Source organism: Ovis canadensis, chromosome 1 (genome assembly GCF_042477335.2).
Source record: "Ovis canadensis isolate MfBH-ARS-UI-01 breed Bighorn chromosome 1, ARS-UI_OviCan_v2, whole genome shotgun sequence".
NCBI lineage: Eukaryota > Metazoa > Chordata > Mammalia > Artiodactyla > Bovidae > Ovis > Ovis canadensis.
Genome location: NC_091245.1, coordinates 242,390,391 through 242,408,926, shown reverse-complemented (window position 1 = coordinate 242,408,926; position 18,536 = coordinate 242,390,391). Strand labels below are relative to the sequence as shown.

Sequence of the window (18,536 nt, the reverse complement as noted above, 5' to 3'; positions counted from 1 at the left end):
ATTTCCTGGTTACACAAGAGTCCTTGAAATAATATGAAATTTTGGCTCCTGAAGCTAATAATGGAGAAAAATGAAATAAAGCAGTAATTATAAAGGAAATGTATGTTACACAATATGGTGAAAGTATTTATGGCTAAGAATAAAAGTCACTTAGAAACATTATGAACATACTGACTTCAAAACCAAAACCACTGTATTCAATCAATTTGGGACAGAATCTGAGGTGAAATAATTATATCCAAAAAAAATCAATAAAAAAGTGACACAGGTATCTGTCTTTTATAGAATTCTTTATGCCCTGCTGCTGCTAAGATTAATTTTGAGATTTCAGACTGATACTATCACAAAAAATTCTTTTCTGAAAATTGTGCTGCAACAATCACAATTTGACCTGAATTATATCTGAATCTTTAAATGGTAAAAGGTGTAATGAAGTTAAAATTCAAACTACAGATAATTTCAGAACATCAGGGATTACTTTTTAATACTCAGAACTAAACAACAGTTTTTAAAACTGTATTTTTTATCAAGGCCTTATAATAGTAACATAAAAACAATGTTTTTGAAAATATTACAAGTTATAAGAAAAATGTATATTTTCTTTAATGAGTCTCAGGTTAACTAGATAAATTTCAAATAAAGCTATAGACACCTGCAGAGAGAATCTGAAATGATCAAACTGAAAAATGTAAACTTGTGTAAACACGCCCATCATTCAATCCTGTAGAACCGCATGTGGAGAAAAAATCGTTCCAGGAACGAAAATTCCAAATGCATTGGAACTGACCTCAACAGGAACTTTAATGTCTCATGGAACTGTAAGTAGCAGACAAGATCTCAAGGGAAATAGCTATAAAGAGTGTGTAGACACTGAATTTAGTTAAACTATCTACTTATTTTAGGAAAGATAGGTATTAACTAAGCATTAATTTTCTAATCTAAAAAATGATAGATACATGTCCATCCCAAACTTCATAACTATCCCATCTCCCCAACTTTCCCCCCAGTAACCATAAGTTCACACTGCTATATTCAAAATGGATAACCAACAAGGACCTACTGTACAAAACAGGGAACTCTGTTCAATGTTATGTGCCAGCCTGGATGGGAGGGGAGTTTGGAAGAGAATGAATATATGTATATATATATATGGTTGAGTACCTTTGCTGTCCACCTGAAATTATCACAACATTGTTAATCACTATCCCAATACAAAGTAAAAAGTTTAAAAATAATAATAAGTGTAAAAGAAAGCTATAACTAAAAATAAATGAAAGGTAATCACCACTACTTTAGAAGTATTATGAATGTTTTGTTGAATGGGAGGAAGTAGGGGGTAGGGCTGTTTATAAAACCATCTCTTATTTAACATATCTAGTTTTCTAAAAATCAGGTGCAACCCAGAAATTCAGATCATCTGAACAGAGGTCTCAACTCCCTTCCTGACCTGGTCTGATAAAATTTGAGAAATACCAGTGGTCAGAACCAACAAATAGGCAGTTCCTCAAATGTTTAGTGAAAAGAAACATCTGGGGCAAAGAAAGCAGAAAGGTTTCATAGAAAAGCAGAGGCCAGAGAGATGTTGTGGGGAGGGAGGTGGGAGGGGGGGTCATGTTTGGGAACGCATGTAAGAATTAAAGATTTTAAAATAAAAAAAAAATAAATAAAACGTTAAAAAAAAAAAAAAAAAAAAAAAAAAAAAAAAAGAAAAGCAGAGGCCTGCTACACCAGATAATATACAGCTGCTACACAAATATGATTTTATAATTACATTCATTCAAGGAGAAACTACCAATACCCCAATTCATAAATTCTTCTTTATCTAATATTGTTAAAAATACCACCTCAGCATCTAATTATATTCTACCATAATGAATATGATAAAAGCATATATCCCTAAGTGAAAGCTGCCTGATGAAACAGATTAAAGAAACTCAGGCTCAAAGAAGGTAAGGTACACCAGCCTCCAACAAGCCAAATCTGAGGCTGAATTGGAACAGACTCCAGGCCCCTAAGTGCTTCTGATGCATTATTCCCATGACCCTTAGAAATGGAAGGAAAATAAACAAGGCTAAGAATAAGAATATTCAAGTGGGCTAAGTCTGCCATACTCTGTGTCATGTGTGCAAAGTACTATATAGTATCAGTAGCACCAGGGACACTGGGAAAGCCCTATAAACCTGGAAAACTAAAATGTTAGAAATTTAAAAAAAAAATGTGAATCTATACCAAAATAGGTAGAGGCTGTACTGGGGGGTAGGGGGAGAGGGAGATAGATTTTGATCTCAATCCTCCATGTCCTCGGCAGCTTTCCCTAACACCAATGATCCATGTCAGGAGATCTATCGGGGTCCTGCACCAGAGTCCGAGAAAGAGACCAAAGCTGTCAGTGACTTCATTCGAAGCCACCTAAAATCAATCAAGGCCTACATTACCTTCCATTCCTACTCCCAGATGTTGTTGTTTCCCTACGGGTATACATCAGAACTGCCACCAAACCACAAGAACCTGGTATGTAGGAAAAAGCCTGCGGTTTATGCATTGGTACCACCACTGCCTTCCAGTCTGTTCATCATTAATAACTTGGGTTATTTTGAAAAAAATTCACATTTTAATACCAAAGAAGAAAAGTCTACCTTAGAGTTAAAATCACAGTCTTAAGTTAGTTTTTCATGTGATAAACGTATATAGATAATAAAACCTTTTGATGCGATTTTAAGTTAAGCCACTGTGAAGAAAGGTCTAGCCTACCAAAGCAGAATTCCATTACTATCCAGATGACTGTGCAGTTAAATGTTTACCATGAGTCATAACATAAAACATAAAGAGCAAGAGCCTAAGGCAACAGCAAATACATCTTGCTATTCCTATCCCAAGACATCAGATTTAAGGAGAGCCATTGTATTTTTATCTTCTTGATCAACTTGGAAATTATATTAATTTTAAGCTTCTGCACCAAAAAATATACTCTGTCCAAAATTTTGATCCACTTGGACTGCAAGTAGATCCAAACAGTCCATCCTAAAGGAGACCAGTCCTGGGTGTTCATTGGAAGGACTGATGTTGAAGTTGAAATTCCAATACTTTGGCCACCTGATATGAAGAGGTGACTAATTTGGAAAGACCCTAATGATGGAAAAGATTAAAGGCAGGAGGAGACGGGGATGACTGAGGATGAGATGGTTGGATGGCATCACTGACTCAATGGACGTGAGTTTGGGTGGACTCCCAGAGTTGGTGATGGACAGGGAGGCCTGGCATGCTGAAGTCCATGGGGGCGCAAAGAGACACGGCTGAGCGACTGAACTGAACTGAACTGAAGCATTCTTTTCCTTTCTATGAGAACTAGTTTGACCATGTTAGGTTAAAAAAAAAAAACTGCATTGAGTGATATTAAATACGTCTAACTGCTACAGAAGAAATAAAGCAGAAAACAGTCAATGTCCCAGATCCCATGGGGCTAGCAAATATAATATCCAGTAAAAGCTGTAATTCTATCCTGCCTCAAAAAAATTTTTTTTAATTTTTTAGAGGTTACAATTGTCCTTCTGACTTCAGTCAACTGTTTTCAACATTTCCTTTTGAGTAGGAGCAGAGATTTGAATCAGTAATTAAAACCTTCTGTGTATATACAATAAATATACAGGTAATATGTGGTCCATATGTGATCTGACTTTGGGAAAGACAAATATCTGACACCAAAAAAACCTCAGAGGAAAAAGAAAGAATATGTTTCTTTAGAAGGAAGGCCAGAAGGAAAAAGGAAGGGAGAGAGGAAAGAGGAGTGAGTATAATGGAAGGACAGAAACACAAAATGAGATATGACTTTATTGTATATAACTAATTTCACATTTAGAAGGCCTCACATTAACAACTGGAGAAGGAAATGGCAGATGGGAGAGGCTTCTCTCCCATATTCTTGCCTGAAGAACTCCATGGACAGAGGAGCCTGGTGGGCTACAGTTCATGGGGTCACAAACAGTTGGACACAACTGAGCAACTTTAACTCACTCACATTAGCAATATTTGTATCTTACTTTAAACAAATTTCTCAGTCATTTGTTTTATTTTGAACTTCAAATGGCAAATATCTAGTAAAACTGACCTTTTTTAATTCCCAGTAAATTAACTGCATTTACATAGTATCCAGTTACTCTACTCTTAACTTCCCTCTCTCTCCAGGCCAAAGCTGCAAAGATCACCACGAATGTTCTATCAACTCCATATGAAACCCACTACACCTATGGCCCAATAGCATCAACAATTTGTAAGTTTTTCCTATTACTGTGTCGTTTCCCCTAATTCTCTTTTACAGATATTAAGGAAAGCTAAAGAATTCATGACATAGAATTAGAACATATGGAATTGCTAATTTAAACTTCAGTTTTAACAGGATATTCTGAATTACATGTGAACTCAGAAGAGAGATTCTACCTTATGATAGGATAAGATTTTTCTAGAAGCACATTATACTGAACCTTTACAAGGTGACAAGGTCAATAGGAATAATTACATCAAGACAAATTTACAGTTTAATTCTTCCACCTTCCTATTCTCTACCACCACCACCACAGCTGTGGCAGAGTCCACCTTTTTTTTTTTTTTTTAATCGTTTAGCTTTGACTGAACTCTTTCTTCCCTGGCCTTGTCCCTGTGCAAGCACAATCTTTCCCCTAGCTCCTGAGTGACTAGGTAGGCCAACACTTTCGGCCACTTTGATCACGTAAAAACAGTCTCCGGTGGCTCGCATCAGCCATTTCCTACTGTGTTCAACTGAAATCTACATGGTGAATTAAGAAAGGAGGTCCCAAGGTCCTAGTTCTGCAGCTTTTTTTTTTTTAATATCTCAAAATCACTTCTTATTCTTCACTTTTTAAACTTTCATTGTCTATCCATTTTGTTAATTATTGATTTAAATTTCTCACAAGTCAGGCACTGTGCTTAGCCCTTGATTTTCACAATCTCCTCACAATCTCCTCTCTTTCACAGTTACTCCTCACAATATTCTATGAGGTATGCAGTACTTGCAGCCAGCTTAATGGGGATACAAGCCCAGGTTTAAAAAAAAAAAAAAAAAGTCCATGATCTTAACCACTGCGCATATAATCATTTCCCATTTGGTTTTACAGCTAAAATAATTAGGCGTTTCCATTTCCAAGCAATAAAAAAAAATTCACTTGGTTTTCACCAAAGACCCTTAATTCAGACCCTGGGAAGTGAGACCATTTCTTCTCCGATTCCACCGAACTCAGTTTGGAAATTCTTTAGTAAAAACCACCTCTTCTCCAAACTATTCCCAAGCTTAAGTCCTTATGCCCAAACTTTAAAAGAAATTTCAATGAAACTGCTTATAGTCTTAACTTCTTACAAAATTTAATTTCTCAAAAACAAGGATTATACTTCAGAGGTCCTTTCAGATCATATAATATCTAGTACAGGGCATGGAACAAAAGCAAAATTGATTCTCATAAACTTACTCAATGAAATGGTGTCATAACTTGTCCAAAAGAAGTGAACATAGATTTAAACCACAACAAAACTAGACTTGATATAGAGTAACCTATATTACTCTCTAGAGCCATGATCGGAGAAGGCAATGGCACCCCACTCAAGTACTCTTGCCTGGAAAATCCCATGCACGGAGGAGCCTGGTAGGCTGCAGTCCATGCGGTTGCTAAGAGTCAGACACAACAGAGCGACTTTATTTTCACTTTTCACTTTCATGCACTGGAGAAGGAAATGGCAACCCACTCCAGTGTCCTTGCCTGGAGAATCCCAGGGACCGGGGAGCCTGGTGGGCTGCCATCTATGGGGTCGCAGAGTCGGACACGACTGAAGTGACTTAGCAGCAGCAGCAGAGCCATGCTAGCCAACATTTTTAGCACAAAGACTATTGCTTAACTTTTAAACACTTCACGGATCAACTGACCAGCACTAAATACAAATGATTATTTCCATTATACTTCTGGAATGTATGGATTGAAAAAATAAACATGTGCATTCTGTGGGTTCCATGTAATAACTCTACTTGGGCATACATTATAAACCACTTCCCTAGCCCAAGCTGAAAGAATAAACTGTAACTAAAAGTCTATATCCTCAACAATTGCTGCGGAATTTGAAAATGTTGCAGTCATCGCAGCATTTCTAGAGCCCATTTACTGAATGTTCCCTTGGTGGAATTGGAAAAATGACTTAGAAAGCCAGACAAGTTCCATTCTTAGAGAACATTCATCAGCAATCACATATCAACCAGCTGTGAGCTTAAAAGGGCTGAAGAGAAAATCCAGTGACACAGCCAATCGCCAGCATCCAAATAGATCTTGCTGCAACATAACCAGGCCAGGGATTCATTACACATACATGTGGATAACAAGATTTCAAAACAGGTGATATACTCAGCTATATGAGTGGACAAAAGTAAGTAAAGAACTGAAGGACAGAATGTCAGCCTACTTAGTGGATACTGGGAAATAGCAGGGCCAGATAAACCAGCCAGGTATGATGTAAGAGTAATTTCTACATCATACTGAGGGAAAACACACAAATATTCTTGGCAGCAAAGAACAAAGGGTTGCGAGCAGGAACAAACTTTGCAAATGGCAGCTAGGGCATCAAAGGATTATTACTCTCACACTTTCAATATACATACATATATACACACACATACATACATACATGTATATACATATATGTACATGCAAACATACATGTATGTGTGTGGGATGTGTATTTGCATCTATGAAAATTATGAGCATACTAGAGTTATGCATTTGCTTTGTATCACAATCATTTAATAAGCAAGAATTTATGGACCACCTGCCTAATAGCCAGGCACTTGAACCTTTGAGAGATAGTTGAAAGACACAACTGCGTTCAAAGAGTTACCTTCTATCTGGGAGGAGGAGATGCCTAAAGATAACACAGCTCCATGCTATCATATGTCACTTTAAAAATAGTAGGATAAAGAGGAAGTATTATTCTATACAACTGTGTTGTATTTTAAGCTTTTTTATTATATATTATAAAGATTTTTTAAGCAATTCAGATTTAAAAAGAATTGCCTCTTCCATATATGGGCTGCAGCAACTTGATAGAGGTATAAAACTCTAAGGAGTCACTGCTTTAATAAAGCATTTGATTAAATGTTAATCAAATATTCATGAGAAGCAGGGGTAGCCAAGCAGTTGACTTGGTAAGAATAGAGAAGAAATGCACCCCACGATTAAAGTTTAGTCATTCCAGTATTCTAATTGTCATTTAACATGTTCCAGGATTTAGGGGAAGCAACTAGCATTTACCAGCATTTTTCTCTTTGATTTGATAGAGACAGAAAAGGAAAACTGAGAGAGCGTTTTTAAAACCCAAACCGTGGAAAGATCCCTGGCCTCCAGAAGAACATAAATATATCTGCAATTTTAACCTAATAAGCAAATAAGTTCAAACTGTAAAATCTAAAACCAGGAGGAAACCTAGATAATCTAATTTATGGATCTCAAGCCTGACTTCTAATCAGCATTATCTGAGGAGCTTTTACAACATGGAGATGATCAGGTCCTATCCCCAGAGATTCAGATTTCATTAGTTCATGATGAAGTCCAGGAATCTGAATTTTCTTAAAGTGGTTGAAGCAAGTAGTTTCTAAGATGAAACTAGAGTGGAAAACCACTGATATAAGCTAAACCCCTCATTCATAAACTATGAAACTGAGATATAGAAAGATTTGATCCTTTAGGGGCAAAATAGGATCAAAACTAAGCATTCCAGATCACAAACTGTACACCATGAAGCAGCACTATTCAGATGACACAAAAATTGATATTAAAAGATCATGAAATGCTGATATTTGCATACTGACAGCATAGCCACTCCTTTACCATCTTAGAAATAACTGAAGATAGTACCTGGTTAGCAAGAATACTTCACGAATTGATGGAAACCAAGAAGTTTGCATCAATAATATCATCTGTCTATGGGTCGCATCATGAATTAAAAAGTTAATTTCAAAGTGCTGTTCTTGTTGCCTTCCCACACATCAAAATCACTAGCTCTGCTCTTGTTTCTCAACTCTAGAGTATCGTTCTCTATACTCTTTCAGTTCAGTTCAGTCGTGTCTGACTCTTTGCGACCCCGTGAACGGCAGCACACTAGGCCTCCCTGTCCATCACCAACTCCTAGAGTTCACCTAAACCCATGTCCATTGAGTAGGTGATGTCATCCAACAATCTCATCCTCTGTCATCCCTTTCTCCTCCTGCCCTCAACCTTTCCCAGCATCAGGGTCATTTCAAATGAATCAGCTCTTTGCATCAGGTGGCCAAAGTATTGGAGTTTCAGCTTAAACATCAGTCCTTCCAATGAATACCCAAGACTGATCTCCTTTAGGATGGATTGGTTGGATCTCCTTGCAGTCCAAGGGACTCTCAAGAGTCTTCTCCAACACCACAGTTCAAAAGCATCAATTCTTCTGTACTCAGCTTTCTTCACCGTCCAACTCTCACATCCATATATGACCACTGGAAAAACCATAGCCTTGGCTAGACGGACCTTCACTGACAAAGTAATGTCTCTGCTTTTTAATATGCTGTCTAGGTTGGTCATAACTTTCCTTCTAAGGAGTAAGAATCTTTCAATTTCATGGCTGCAATCACCATCTATGATTTTAGAGTCCAGAAAAATAAAGTCAGCCACTGTTTCCACTGTTTCCCCATCTATTTGCCATGAAGTGATGGGACCAGATGCCATGATCTTCGTTTTCTGAATGTTGAGCTTTAAGCCAACTTTTTCACTCTCCTCTTTTACTTTCATCAAGAGGCTTTTTAGTCCTTCTTCACTTTCTGCCATAAGGGTGGTGTCATCTGCATATCTGAGGTTATTGAGATTTCTTCCGGCAATCTTGATTCCAGCTTGTGCTTCCTCCAGCCCAGCGTTTTTCATGATGTACTCTGCATATAAGTTAAATAAGCGGGGTGACAATATACAGCCTTGACGTACTCCAGTCTGTTGTTCCATGTCCAGTTCTAACTGTTGCTTCCTGACCCGCATACAGGTTTCTCAAGAGGCAGGGCAGGTGGTCAGGTAGTCCCAGCTCTTTCAGAATTTTCCAGTTTATTGAGAGACACAAAGCCAAAGGCTTTGGCATAGTCAATAAAGCAGAAATAGATGTTTTTCTGGAACTCTCTTGCTTTTTCCATGATCCAGCAAATGTTGGCAATTTGATCTCTGGTTCCTCTGCCTTTTCTAAAACCAGCTTGAACATCTGGAAGTTCACAGTTCACATATTGCTGAAGCCTGGCTTGGAGAATTTTGAGCATTACTTTACTAGCATGTGAGATGAGTGTAATTATGCGATAGCTTGAGCATTCTTTGGCATTGCCTTTCTTTGGGATTGGAATGAAAACTGACCTTTTCCAGTCCTGTGGCCATTGCTGAGTTTTCCAAATTTGCTGGCATATTGAGTGCAGCACTTTCACAGCATCATCTTCCAGGATTTGAAATAGCTCAACTAGAATTCCATCGCCTCCACTAGCTTTGTTCTTAGTGATGCTTCCTAAGGCCCACTTGACTTCACATTCCAGGATGTCTTTACCACTCTACATTTTGAAAAGATGAAAATCAACACTCCCGAATTTGTAGCTTAACATCCAATATCTAACCACTAAGACATCTGAACCGAAATTATACAAGGGGCAATAGATGTGGGGAAAAAAAAATTCAGTCCATGTGCACGCATCTAGAGCTCCAGCTCTTGCTGAAAAAAGAATTTTTACTCTTGTTGACATAAAAGTGCATGTTATCAGTTTAAAGCATATTGATATGTTTTTTAAAACATATAAGTTAAGCCACCAGTGTCACTTTATGTGTATTTCTTTGGGATGAAACCAGATTGTTGGTTCAGTTCAATTTTATTTTGACTTGGTTTGAGTGTATTACAGTGAGTTCCTTGTGCTTAACATGCCTTGAAAAGAGTAGGAAATTTTCTTCTTATTGTAAATATTTAAGAAAATGTTGTGAGCAGAGCAAAAGTTTACCCTGCAGAACTTGATGAAGACTTTTTATTAAGAGGACTGCAGATTGACATTTGGTGGGTAGGACAGTACAATGGTTAGTCATACAAACTCTGAAGATGTGCAACTTGGGTTTGGTTCCTCATTCGACCACTTACTAGCTATGGATCTTTTTTGTAATTGAAGTATTTTTTTTACTTACACTATTATATTAGCATCAGGCTTACAGTACATTAATTCAGTATTTTTGCAGATTATAGTTTATTACAGGTTATTATAAGATAATAGCTATAATTCCCTGTTATACAGTATATCCTCATCACCTATCTATTTTCTACATCTAACTATGTTGTCTTTGAGTAAACTGCTTAATTTCTCTGTGCCAAAACTTCCTCTTCTGTAAAACAGCAATTGGTGCCAAATCATAAGGTTTTGATAGGAGTTAATGAAATGAGTTACCATACATAAAGCACTTAGAAGGGTGCCTGGTATTTAGCAAGTGTTTGTTATTATAGTTTATAAATATATCCACATATTTTAGTGGGTACAGATGAAGATAAATAAAAGGCTAAGCAACATGTTCAACTAACTTGTATAATAATATATTCTTAGCAAGTAAAAAGCTTTCAATGTTGTATTTATATTATGTCTTAATATAGTTTTCATTTGCAAATTTAAGGTTTTAAAGATACAAAAAGTAGTATCATAAAAGAAAATGTATTACACTCAATAACATCACACAATTATGAAAAGTCACAAATTACAAAAACTCTCAATCACCACCATTAATCTTAATGAGAGATGTCACATAAAGTAAATTTGTAAAAATGAAATATCCATATTCTTTAACTCTGAAATCAAGAGCAGTTTACTTAACTGCAAATGGGAGGCTGGTACAGCTAGAAATTGGCCACATTTATTGAAATGTCTAGCATGCATTGGAGAAGGAAATGGCAACCCACTCCAGTGTTCTTGCCTGGAGAATCCCAGGGACGGGGGAGCCTGGTGGGCTGCTGTCTGTAGGGTCACACAGAGTCGGACACGACTGAAGTGACTTAGGAGTAGCAGTGGTAACACACTCTAAATCATCATGCAAGATACAACCCCTATCTTCCCTACCTCCATTGCTATAGACCTCTTACCTTTATGTTCTTTTTTTCTAATGAACTTAAACTCAACCCTAGCTGAAAATGGCAGCCTTCTTGATCACTAAAGCTAGTGTATTTATCTTAGCTAACATGCTCCAAAACCTCCCTGCAACACTGGACCTTGTTGCTATACCATTCTTGCCACTCCCTTGGCTTCCTTGACACCAAACTCACCTGGTTTGCCTCTTCCTTCTTCTTTTCTACTCTGTCTCTGCTGACTGCCTCCAAAGCAGCTATTTTCCCAAAATAGATATCACTCAGGTATTTCACCAGGTTCTCTCTTCAGGTTTCCCGCTTTCTTATTCTTTCCTGGAGAGGGAAGTGCTCTCTACCCTCACAGGATGGAGCCTGCATTTGCCACCTAGAGGCTTCAGATGCCCAGCCAAGAGATCACCTTTCACTCATGCAGCAGTTACCTATAGGGATCAGTGGGAGCCCAGCAGCATCAGAGGAACCAACAAGATGAAAACAGCAAGTCAAAGGCTCTGAAAACTATATTAACACTGGAACCAGAAGTCACTAAAGAAGAATAGAGCCTGTATGCTAAACCTAAAAAGGGTGACTGCCTGCTAAAATAGATTTCCATTAAGATTTGACATAGTAGCCAAAGTGTCTAAGATACAGTCAAAAATCACTTATCCTGACAAAAATGAAAAAAAATCACAGCTCGAATGAAAAAAGACAATCAACAGATGCCAACACTGAAATGATTTCAGTGTTAGAATTATCTGACAAGAATTTCAAAATCATTATCAGAAAAATGCTTCAACGAGCAGTTACAGATAGCCATGAAACAAATGATAACATAGAAAATCTCATCAAAGAAATGCAAAGAAGCAAATAGAAATTACAAAACTGAAAAACACAATAACTTAAATTTTAACAACTCACTGGAGAGGATCAATAGCAGAATGAATATGATGGAGAGAAGAATCAGTTAACTTGAAGACAGAACAGTAGAACTTAACAAATCTGAAGAGAGAAAACAAGTTGTAAAAAAAATAAACAAAGCCTAAGGGACCTGTGGCATAATAACAAATGATCAAGCATTCATGTCATCAATTATCAGAAGGAGAGGAGAAAGAAAAAGTTGGACAAATTATTTGAGGAAATAAAGACTGAAATTTCCTAAATTTCATAAACACATATACCAACATACTTGAGAAATGACTGAACCACAAACAGAATAAGTTCAAAGAAACTCACATCAAGCCACACGGTAAGGAAAGTACTGAAAACTAAAGACAAAATAAAAGCTCTTGAAAGCAGTGAAACAGAAATAATCTAAGGGGGAGAAACAATTCAAATGACAGCAGATTTCTCATTTGAAACCTAGAAGGTCAAAAGGAACGGATAACATTTTTCAAGTGCTAAAAGAACTATCGATCATAAATTCTATATTCAGCAAAGACATCCTTCAGAAATAAAGAGGAAATAAAGACATTCTCAAAGGAAAACCAAGATAATGTGTTACCTGCAGACCTACACTTTAAAGATGGGTAGGGAAAGCTCTCCAAATAAGAAATAAATAATAACAAAAGGCCTGAAACTGTGGAAAGGAAAGAAAAACAACAGATAAGGGAATGAATGAAGGATAAATAGACTATCTTTCTCCTTATGATAGTTGAATCAATATAACTCCATCTGATGTGAAGTTTAATATATGTAGAGAAGTAATTGAGACAATTGTATTTTAAAAGTGGGAAGGGGGAAAGAATCTAAAGGCAAATAGGGTTTCTGTATATCACGTGACATGCTAAAACACTGATACCAGTAGATTGTGATAAATTATGTGTACATATTGTAATACATAGAACAACCACTAAGAAAAGTATACAAACTGATACACTCAAAAACAATATTATAAATACATCAAAATGGAATCTTAAAAATATTCATGTAACCAAGAATAAGGAAATAAAAGAAATAGAGGAATAAAAAATGGAGGGATCAAACAAAAATCAAATAGTAAGATGGTAGATTTAAGTTATATCAATAATTTACCTACATATATGAATTAAAAGGCTGAAATTGGCAGAGTGGGTTCAGAAAAATACAACAATACATTGGCTACAAGAAACCCACATCATATATAACATAGGCTGAAACCAAAAGGCTGAAAAATGATATATCATGCAAACATTACCCAAAGAAGGAGTGCTATACTATACATCAAATAAAATAAATTTCAGAACAAAGAAATTTGATAGAAACAAAGAACATTAATGATAAAAGGATCAATCCACCAAGAAGACATAATGACCCTGAACAAGTGTGTGTAAGCCAATTTCACCTAGGATGCTTCTTCTAGTTAATTTCCAAATCCATTTTCCCAGACACCTTCCTTTAAGGCACAGTAAATCAGAGAAAGGTGGCAGTAACCCCTGGCTTTCATCAACTTCCCAAACTTTCCAACTCACATGTCAATGCAGAAGCAAGGCTTCACATATCCTCCCGCGTCAAACACTGTGTATTTGGCAGGTGCTGTGCACAGAACTGAGGGGGAAAAGCACGCAAAGCCAACTATTGCCTCAGAGATCCTGCATAAGCCCCGCCCAGGAGTTCCCCCTACCTCCTACCCCAGGGCTACACAAGGTTCTTGCATTTTATCAAGGCTGGACATCCAATAGTATTTCTCCGGCTGTTTCAGGCCACACAGCTCCCAGTGTTCTGCCACCAGTTCCCAGATCCTAGTAGGAGGAAACTATCCCCTGACTGATGCTAAACACCTCCTTTTGTCTTCCTTGCTTTACCCTTTCTTTTCCCCATCACTGCTCTCTCTGAATTTCTGTTCCTGTTAATAGCATGTGGGTTTTTTTCAAGCTACCCAGATTGAAATATCTATCATTTTCTTCAAATTCTGTGACTCTCCCATTCTGGCTTTTCTTACAACAAGCCCCACCAATTCTGTTCCCTGTGTGATGACTCAATGCTAGTTCAGGTTTCACTCCATAATATCTCCTAACTGGTCTCTTTCCAGTGCCGTTGGAAGTACAGCACTGAAATGGCTATAACTGGTTTCCAAACAAAACATTTTTCCTGACTTACCAGGCTTTCTGAACTTTGCCCACAAATTCTTGCTGTTCCATTTTCTAGGCCAGCTGGAACTCACTGGTCCCTAAACCCTTCCATGCTTTCCATCCTTGTGGTTCACTGGCTAGAATGCCTTTCTTCAATCCCCATCTGGAAAAATACTAGACTTTCTTCAAGGCTCTCTCCAAATACAATCTCCATCATGAAAGTGGTATTTCAGCAGGTGTTGAGCATGAAATGTCATCCCCTTCACCAGGCCTAATCTCTTTCCTCCTCTGAATCTTTACAAGATACTGTACCTTCCCTATGATTCTTTAATAGTCTGCCACATCTCTGCTGCTGCCGCTGCTGCTGCTAAGTTGCTGCAGTCGTATCTGACTCTGTTCAACCCTATAGACGCAGCCCACCAGGCTACGCCGTCCCTGGGATTCTCCAGGCAAGAACACTAAAGTGGGTTGCCATTTCCTTCTCCAATGCATGAAAGGGAAAAGTGAAAGTGAAGTCACTCAGTCGTGTCCGACTCTTAGCGACCCCATGGACTGCAGCCCACCAGGGTCCTCCGTCTATGGAATTTTCCTACTGATTTGCATGTTTGACTTCTTTCCCCACCAACTCTAAGTTCCAAACACACGAATAGTATCTTCTTCATCTCCATACCCTGTACTACCCACCCTCTAGCATGTTTGACTTCTTTCCCCACCAACTCTAAGTTCCAAACACACGAATAGTATCTTCTTCATCTCCATACCCTGTACTACCCACCCTCTACAGTTCCCAGTAAAGTGCATTGCACATATTAAAGGTTTGGTAAATACATATTGAATAACTTTAAAGCCAACCCTATCTCTCTAACAAAATATTCTTTCTCTAATTCTTCATCACAACTTTGAATTCTTATCTTTCAAATCTAAAACGTTAGTATCAGTTAAGTAATTTCATATACAAAGAAAGTGAAAGTGAAGTTGCTCAGTCATGTCCAACTGTTTGCGACCCCATGGACTGTAGCCTACCAGGTTCCTCCCTCCATAGCATTCTCCAGGCAAGAGTACTGGAGTGGGTTGCCATTTCCTTCTCCAGGGGATCTTCCTGACCCAGGGGTCGAACCCGGGTCTCCCTCATTCCAGGCAGACGCTTTAACTTCTGAGCCACCAGGGAAGATTGTTATAGAAATATATATATATATATATATCTTTTTATATACAAAAAATATATATTTTTCTATTATGTAAGTCAAAATGTATAAAATGTATTTATATACACTTATAGAAAGCTTGTATATAACCTCTAGATATTTATATTTCTGGTCTTTTTAACAAATAATATTCTTAGTAAAATTTCACGAAAACTGACATGGAAATGTTGGATTAGGGGGATTAAACACATCATTAAAATAACTGATTTAAACTTTCTCCTAACTATGAAATATTTTATCCTAGCAACATAAATGAAACAGACCTGAACTATTAGAAGGAATCTAATTTCTCAAATCCCATATGCATTGTCCTCCCTAGTGGGTTTTCAGTGACCCACCCACTCCGGAGTTAGTCTCCTTAACTGCTTGCATTTGCTCAGACCACCTCCATCTATGACAACATGCACCTAGAAGACAGACTCAATTTAGACTCAAAATGATCCAAGCAAAATGTAATTCTGAATATACAGCACATATTTAAAGCATGTGGTGGATTCTAAAGCCATGATAATTTTTTGCTCAGCACTGCAACCTCCTGCACAGAGCAGCCTGGTGGGCTATAGTCCACAGGGTCACAAAGAGTTGGATACAACTGAACACACAGCCACGCACTATGCTATGCAGACCACTACTCTCATTCATTACTGCAATTAATTATACATATAATTATTTTTCATTGCTAATTTTATACCAGTGAATTTCTTTTTCAAAAACATGTTAACATTTGTTTCTAATTAAATATTTACTGCTTATGTTTTACAGACCCAACATCAGGTTCTTCTTTAGACTGGGCTTACAACCTGGGCATCAAACACACATTTGCCTTTGAGCTCCGAGATAAAGAAAGATTTGGTTTTCTCCTTCCAGAATCTCAGATAAAGTCAACATGTAAAGAGACCATGCCTGCTGTCAAATTTATTGTCAAGTATATCCTCAAGCATACTTCATAAAGAATTGCCTCTGTTTGGAATAAGCCAGTTAATTCTTCCCATGCCTTTCACTAGAAAGCCAAGTCTTTGCTTATACCTAGATTGGTTTCCACATCACCTGAACAGGTCCTTTCTTGCTCACTTAAGTCCTATGTTATTTCTTTTTGCTCTTATTTACTCTCCATAACATCCTAACTAATAGCTTTAGGTGAAAGTTTAACCAAGTTAAGCTGTAATACAGCATAAAGCATTACTTTGAGTATTTTGAAAGGTAGTAGACTCTGGGTCATGAGACGAAAATGAGAACCTTCACTTTCTTCAGAACCACTGTCACCATGTGGCTTCATCATTTCATGTTCCAATATAATAAAAATAAATCATATTCTAAAACTTAAAAATAAATCATATTCTAAAACTTACCTTCTGTTTTTTACAAATTATGTTCTCTACTTTCCTCTATTAGTATTAATAATCATCCATTAATTCTTTATATGCATTCTGTTAACACAGAAGAATATCTTCAATTTTTAAAAACATTTTGCCTGCATATATTTAATACAAGCAGACCATGTTTATATCTTCACAATAGCAAAAGGATGTTCTAGAAGGAAATAAAGTAGTTTATTTGGAAATGAATCTCAGTGCCTTAAACAACCAATCCAGTTCTTATCAACATTCTAATCAATGTATATTAAATTCAAAACAGTTTAAAGTGTCATAATCAGAGGAATTACCTGCAAGAACACCTCTTGGCAGTTACAGACACAGCCAGAACGTCTGATCAGCTGCAATCCCTAATATAGTACAAATTGGAAAGAGAAAGTCATGTCGACTAAGGTCAATCGGAGTAACTTATTACCTTTATACGTCTATAACCGTATTGCTTAAGATAGTGCTACAGAATACCTTTTCCCTAACTTTATTCTTCTATATCTCATCATATGATAACACTGGTATCCACATTCTGAAAATTCAGAAAGAGATGATTGACAAGAATTTAAGGGAGATTTAAGTAGAGAGTTCCTTGACTTTCTAAAAAATTCTCAAAACAATCTGTATAAAAATTTAGAGGATCTTAAAAGATTCTGAGAAACCATGTTAACAAATAATCTGGGACATTCCTTATGGCTCCTTTAAGGCCCCACAAAAGAAAGAGTGTCATTAAATCTATAAGGTGATGGTATATCTGATAGTTAGAAGGTAGGTAAAAGTTTCCCATGCAAAATTGTCTAAAACCTATATAGGGAAACCTATATAAAACTAATAAAATTGCTCTACAGATAGAGGAGGAAAATGCGACAGAGGCAAAAATAGATAAAACATAAAGCCCTGATTATATGACTAAATTGTCCTTTATAAAAAATATAATATCTATACCTAAATATTTAGCATTCAAAACGGGCTCAGAACACAGGAATGTAAATGTGTTCCATTAAATTTGCCATATGAGAATTATACACTCATTCACACTTACTCAGCTGATAAAGGACTGAAAGAAATCATAATCTTAAAATGTACATAAAATATTTCTAATTCCATTAGGCCTTTAGGTAGTAGAGATAAGAGAGATAATCCCAATTGTTGAATATCATCCAGTGTTCACCCAGTTTATAAAAGGCACAAAAGTTTTACTCACCATTTTATTTGAGCCTTTATATAGCTTAATATTTCTTTTCTCAATCAGAAAGCATTTGAGTGACAAAAACTAAAAAATCCTTACAAGATCGTTCATATCTTAATTAAATACCTTTTGGATGATATCTTAGATATTTGCTTGACTTCATGTGAATTGTGAAAATAAATATGTGAAGAAAATACCTACAATAAAATTTAAAAACTAAAATTTCATTGTATTTATGAAAAAGTTTGAGTAGTCAGTAGTTGATTCTTCCCTTGTCATTTCTCATTTATCAGTAAAATGACTGAGTGTCCAAGTTACAAGTAGAGCTGTCTCTTAAAGTATTCTGGACAATGTCTCACAAAAAATCTGCTAAAGTATCATTCCTATTCTAGTGTTCATACCACCAAATTCACTCAAGAAACATTGTTTTATATTTTGAACATTTTTATGGCAATGATCTAGTAGCCGAGACATATGTCTTCATTGCAAGAGAAACTGAAATATCTAACTGATTATTTTCAGTAGTGCAAATAAATTTTAGTTTCCAATGGGCATTATGACTTCAAACTGATTTTAAAATGCCACATCAGGGACTTCCCTGGTAGTT

General features: G+C 36.7%; 1 protein-coding gene across 1 annotated transcript in view; it reads left to right on the top strand.

The window, feature by feature from the left end:
* Positions 1–18,151, top strand: part of CPA3 (carboxypeptidase A3) — a 34,935-nt gene extending 16,784 nt beyond the window's left edge. The window contains exons 8-11 of the mRNA XM_069590415.1: positions 728–818; positions 2,309–2,511; positions 4,183–4,267; positions 16,142–18,151. Coding sequence (XP_069446516.1) covers positions 728–818; positions 2,309–2,511; positions 4,183–4,267; positions 16,142–16,329 — 567 coding nt within the window. The 3' untranslated portion in view covers positions 16,330–18,151. The remainder of the gene's footprint in view (positions 1–727; positions 819–2,308; positions 2,512–4,182; positions 4,268–16,141) is intronic.
* The last annotated feature ends 385 nt before the right edge of the window (positions 18,152–18,536 follow it).